Source organism: Oryx dammah, unplaced genomic scaffold (assembly GCF_014754425.2).
Source record: "Oryx dammah isolate SB20612 unplaced genomic scaffold, SCBI_Odam_1.1 HiC_scaffold_6, whole genome shotgun sequence".
Classification (NCBI taxonomy): Eukaryota; Metazoa; Chordata; class Mammalia; order Artiodactyla; family Bovidae; genus Oryx; species Oryx dammah.
In genome coordinates, this window is record NW_024070190.1 from 7282060 (window position 1) to 7288059 (window position 6000).

At 39.9% G+C, this 6000-nt stretch overlaps 1 protein-coding gene across 6 annotated transcripts in view; it reads right to left on the bottom strand.

Moving 5' to 3' along the window:
- LOC120865420 (tubulin-specific chaperone E) overlaps positions 1-6000 on the bottom strand; it is a 96670-nt gene that overhangs the window by 59265 nt on the left and 31405 nt on the right. For all 6 annotated transcript variants that reach the window (XM_040242702.1, XM_040242698.1, XM_040242696.1 and 3 more), the window contains exon 2: positions 4337-4467. Coding sequence is in view for 3 of the 6 variants with exons in the window: in XM_040242698.1 (XP_040098632.1) it covers positions 4337-4436 (100 nt within the window). In the remaining 3 variants the exon portion in view is untranslated. The remainder of the gene's footprint in view (positions 1-4336; positions 4468-6000) is intronic.

The following is a 6000-nucleotide window of genomic DNA, read 5'->3' on the forward strand; positions in this document are numbered from 1 at the left end:
AACCAAGGATCAGCTGAGGCAGATGGGGCTGAGCTGCTTCAGCAATCAGCCCAGGTCGCTCTCGAGACCCTGCCCAGATCCTCTGCGGGAGTTCCCGGCCCTGCCACCACCTGGGGAACCAGGTGTAGAGTGTTGGAATCTGAGCTCACAGTTCTGCCCACTGCAACCCTAAAGCAGATAAAACAAATAAAGCCCTAAAACAGCAGAGCCCAGAAATCAGTAGCACAGAGCCGCAGATCAAGTTCCCACTCCATGGTTCATTCCTTCCCTGAACTGACACCTCCCTTCACAGCTCCAAGTACGCCCTGCCTTTGTGTTTCTTTCACATGTTAGTCAGCACAGGGAGGGCTTCCCAGTGGCTTAGATGATAAAGAATCTGCTTGCAATGCGGGAGACCTGGGTTTGATCCTTGGGTCAGGAAGATCTCCTGGCGTAGGAAATGGCAACCCACTCCAGTATGCTTGCCTGGAGAATTCTGTGGACCAGAGGAGCCTGGAGGGCTAGAGTCCATGGGGTCCCAAAGAGTAGGACACGACTGAGCAAGTAACACTTTCACTTCAAGGGTTAAGAGTCAAAATAATTCCTCATGAATTCCTAACCAGGTGAGCTCAGGTCTACTTAACCTTTCTGTGCCTCAATGTCCTCATCCAGAAAACAGGGAGGATACTGTCGACATCACTGGATGAGAGATCGTTCCGTCATTCAACAAATGAACTGAACACCTAGTAAGCACTCAGAGGGCTAAGTGTGGCTAGTCCAGGTGCTCAGCAAACACCAGTAACTGGTCTAACTGCTTTTAAGCTTTTAACTCATTGAGTTGTCACAACAGCCCTACAGCCACATCCAGTGAAATAAGCAGTAAGTACTAAATCTCTGTTCCGTTTCTCTGCATCTTTGTACCTATCCCAGAGATGAGTTCTACAAGAAATCCAAAAGAAGCACCAATTCAAGTAATGGAAAGAATGCTGCATACAATGATATAATTAATAAAAAGTAAACACACAGAAGCTCCCTCTTGGCAGAATTATAATTTTCTGGGGGAAAAATGCCTGATAATACATACATGAAGAAAGTGTCAAACTCACAGGCAACTTAATAAGTGAAAATAATGTACATCCCTTCATATTGTTAAAGTACCATTAAATAGCTTCCACCTAACTTACTGTATTTGTGAGGTGCCACCCCAATCTGCCTTTAGAAACTGGAATGAGTTCCCCCTGGGTGCTGGCAGTACTGGCTTTTGGCAGTTGGCACTCAGCTGCAGGCCCTCCTTTAGGATTGTCTCCACTGGAAAAAAACACCTTGGCCCAGAGCACACATCTTCCTAAGGCAGCCACAACCCAGTGATAGATCATCACATCTCAACTATGAAAGACTCTGAAGGGCCATCCTATCTTCAGAGTTCCCCCACAAGATCAGATAAATCCTTTACTTAGAATAATCATGGCACCTGGACTCTCCTGGCTCAGTGGATAAGAATCCGTCTGACAATACAGGAGACACGGGCTTGATCCCTGGTCCAGGAAGATTCCACATCCCATGGAGTCACTGAGCTCATGCGCCTCAACTACTGAGCCCGCTCCAGGGCCTACGGCCACAACTACTGAAGCCCGCTTGCCTAGAGTCCCTGCTCTGCAATAAGAGAAGCCATCGCAACGAGAAGCCACGCAACACAATACAGGGTATCGCCCGCGCTTGCTGCAACTAGAGAAAGCCCATGTGAAGCGGTGAAGACCCATCACGGCCAAAAATAAACAAAAATTAAAAATAAATAAAAGACTGGAATAATCATGGCCCAACTTCTCCCTCTGCCCAATCCAGCTCCCTTCCCTTCCCTTGCACTACTATCAATTCTAAGAGGACTACCTAATACACTTTTTGAATAGTAAACTTCCTAAATGTGAATCTCCATCTCAGTCTACTTCCCAGAGAACTAGGGCATTCGAAATTTCCAAGAACTGGACATTGATCCAATACTTTCAGACAGCAACTTGGCAATATGTGTCAAGCATCTTAAACTATTCATAGTCTTGAGAAGCAATAGAACAGAAAGGGTATGGGCTCTAACGCACAGTTTCAAATCCCAGCTTCTTACAGGAAAGCTTTGAGAACCTGAGTCTCGGGCTCTTCATCTGTAAAAATAACGTCTCTATTCTAGAGCTGTTATAACTTTAGAGTTGTAATAATGTTCAAAGTGGAGAGCATATAAGAGCAACTGGTACACAATGCTGCTCAATTAGTCATGAAGGTTGCTAATCAGCTGCCTTTAAGATTAAATGTTACTTTCTCTTTCAATTTACCAATAATCCAAGTAAAACAAGAGAAGAAACCCTCTCCATACTAAATTTTCTGGTAAATCTTAGGTCCATGAAGGCAGAGTTCATAACTATCTAGTTCAGTGGTTCTCAACCTTCATGAACCTAATAAAATGCCCTGGAGAGCTTCTTAAAACGCAGATGGCTGGGTCCCATCTCCAGAGTTTCTGATTCAGCAGTTCTGGGGTGGGGCCCAAGAATGTGCATTGCTAACAGGTAACCAAGTGATGTTGATACTCCTCAGTGACCATATTTTGAGACCCTCTGGTGTAAATTCACCACTGAATACCTTGTAGACATTTAAGCCAACTACTAATATATAGAAGGCACTTAAATATTTGTTGACTGATTGACTAAGACATATAAATAAGTCTACCACACTGCTGTCATTGACAAAAGTAAAAAAACAACTAGAAATTAATGTCTAAAAAGGAGGAATGATTAAACAAACTATGTACTATACTAAATATAACCATTAAGAAATATAAGTAAAGGAGTGCTCTAGTGGCCTTGTGGTTAGGACTTTGGGCTTTCACTGCCATGGCTAGGGTTCAGTCCCTGGTCAGGGACCTGAGATCTCACAAGCCAAATACAAGTAAATCCACTGCTATACAGTAACAATGACAGATCAGAAAGAGAAATTCAAGAAACAATTTCACTTACCATCTTATCACAAAGAATAAAATACCAAGGAATAAACCTAAGGGGATAAAAGATCTATACTCTGAAAACTGTAAGATGCTGATGAAAGAAACTGAAGAAGACACAACCGATGGAAACCATATTCATGGATTGGAAGACTCAATATTGTCAACATGACCATATAACCCAAGGCAATCTACAGATTCAATGCAATCCCTACCAAATTACCACTGGTATTTTCCACAGAACTAGAAAATAATCTTAAAATCTGTATGGAGACACAAAAGATACCAAAGAGCAAAAGCAATCTTGAGAAAGAAAAACAGAACTGGAGGAACCAGGCTCCTTGATTTCAGACTATACTACAAAGCTACAGTCATCAAAACAGTATGGTACTGGCACAAAAACAGAAATATAGATCAATGGAACAGGATAGGCAGTCCAGAAATAAACCCATGGACCTATGGTCAATTAATCTATAACAAAGAAGGCAAGAACACGCAATGTTGGAAAGACAGTCTCTTCAACAAATGGTGCTGGCAAAAATGGACAGCTATATGTAAAAAAAGTGAAATTAGATTATTCTTTAACATCATACATAAATATAAACTCAAAATGCATTAAAGATCTAAATGTGAGACCGGGTACTATAAAATTCCTAGAGGAAAACATAAGCAGAACACTCTCCAACATAAACTGCAGCAATATCTTTTCTCAATCTGTCTCCCAGAATAATGGGAATAAAAACAAAAATAAACAAATGGGACCTACTTAAACTCAAAAGCTTTTGTACAGCAAAGGAGACAATAAACAAAATGAAATGTCAACACACAAACTGGGAGAAAATATTTGCAAAGAGGACCTATAGGTGGCCAAGAGGCAACATATACAAATACTGAATCATTATATTGTACACCTGAAACTAATATGTTAATTATGTCTCAATAAAAAGGAAATATAAATAAAATAATGCTATAGAAACCTAGATATATACCAAATCATAAGTGAAAAATGGTAACACAAAATTGTATTCAGATCAATTTGAATTACACATACACATGAATTAATGATAACAGAAATTTCAAAAATATTACTGCATTTTTGAGCTTAGGATTATGGGAATTCAAGTTTTGTTATGGTTTAAAGTTTACACTGAAGATGTTTTAAGACTGACTTAATATAAAATAGTAACATTAAATAATTAGATAAGTGTATAATCAAATTAAGTCATGGATACCACAGGATATTGTCCCTGAAGTAAACCTGTATCAGAGCATCTATAACTTGGATGATCCTCAAATTGGTACTATAGACCTCTACTGAGACACCTACCGGAAACAACTACAAAATAAACACGCGCACACAAAGCCATAAATTACCTGCCACAGGAGGGACAATGCCAAAAAAACGCACTGTCGCATGCTCCCCGTTAACTTCAACTCTCCGACCAATGACGTCCGACGTCAAAGTGCTGTTCATTATAACATAGCCAGAATCCAAAATATGAGATCTAGGAGAAAAACATGACATTAACAAGAACTTAGTAAACTTCTTTAAAAAAAATTTTTTTTAACTGTACACAGATGCTCATTAGGTCAATGCTTCTACCCAATTTAGCTTTCCTATTTTGGTGAAGAGAAGAACCTAAGGGTTTATGTACCAGACTCTCAGAATATGATTTTACTTTACTCTCCATTTTGATAATTTAATGCATTAAAAAAAAAAACCTTGCTTAACTCTAGTTAGCTCACATCACATGACTGTGTACTTTTACTAAGGATGGGAAGGGAACGAAAAGAGAGGGGGATCAAGGTGACAGAGAAAAGGGAAAGGAAACAGGCAACAGGGGCATCATTCTCTGCCCAGGAAGCAGAAACACACAAACCCACAGAGGCAGGAAGGAACACGTGTGATGACAAACTTAGAACCCTAACAATAGGGAGCCCAAGAGAAAAGCATCATCTCTTGAGGAATGATCACTAGATCCAACTCCCACTTCAACAAGTCAGTTTCTTCAACAGATAAAAAAGAAAGAGATGGAAGGGGGAAAAAAAAAAGATTAAAGGAAATGTAAGAGATGTCAACTAATTGCAATGTATGAACATTATTTGGAACCTGAACTCTTACGAACTGTAAATAATTTTCAAAATAAATTATGAGAAAATTGAACATTTGAATGCTGACTAGATAGCTGATGATATTCAAGAATAATTGTCTCCAGTAAGGCTATTATAAAATCAATTTATTTGGGGGAAAAATGGAAAGGGGAATTCCCTGGACCAGTGGTTAGGATTCCACGAGCTCACTGAAGGAGGCACAGCTTCAATCTCTGGTCAGGGAACTAAAGATCCTGAATGCTGCACAGTGAGGCCAAAAAATAAAATTTAAAAAGTCAAAGAATAATTGTGAAATTTTTAGCTATGATAATGGAATAGTGGTTATGACTTTTTAAAATATCTTTTCAGAAATACACATTAAATTATCTACAAATCTTTAAAAGTCATATTTTAGAGATGTCACACAGTGGTGATATAGACAACAGACTGAAAGGAAGTAAAAAGCGGAGGGGCCAGTTAGGGAAATAGTGCTGTAACTGAAGACAAGCAAAGAATGAACCAAGACACTGGCCTCCATCCATTCATTTGACACATACTAAGTACGTGAAGGCTGTATATTGTCACCCTGCTTATTTAACTTCTATGCAGAGTACATCATGAGAAACGCTGGGCTGGAAGAAGCACAAGCTGGAATCAAGATTGCCGGGAGAAATATCAATCACCTCAGATATGCAGATGACACCACCCTTATGGCAGAAAGTGAAGAGGAGCTAAAAAGCCTCTTGATGAAAGGGAAAGAGGAGAGTGAAAATGCTGGCTTAAAGATCAACATCAGGAAATGAAGATCATGGCATCTGGTGCCATCACTTCATGGGAAATAGATGGAGAAAAGGTGGAAACAGTTTCAGACTTTATTTTTGGGGGGCTCCAAAATCCCTGCAGATGGTGACTGCTTACTCCTTGGAGTAAGACGCTTACTCCTTGGA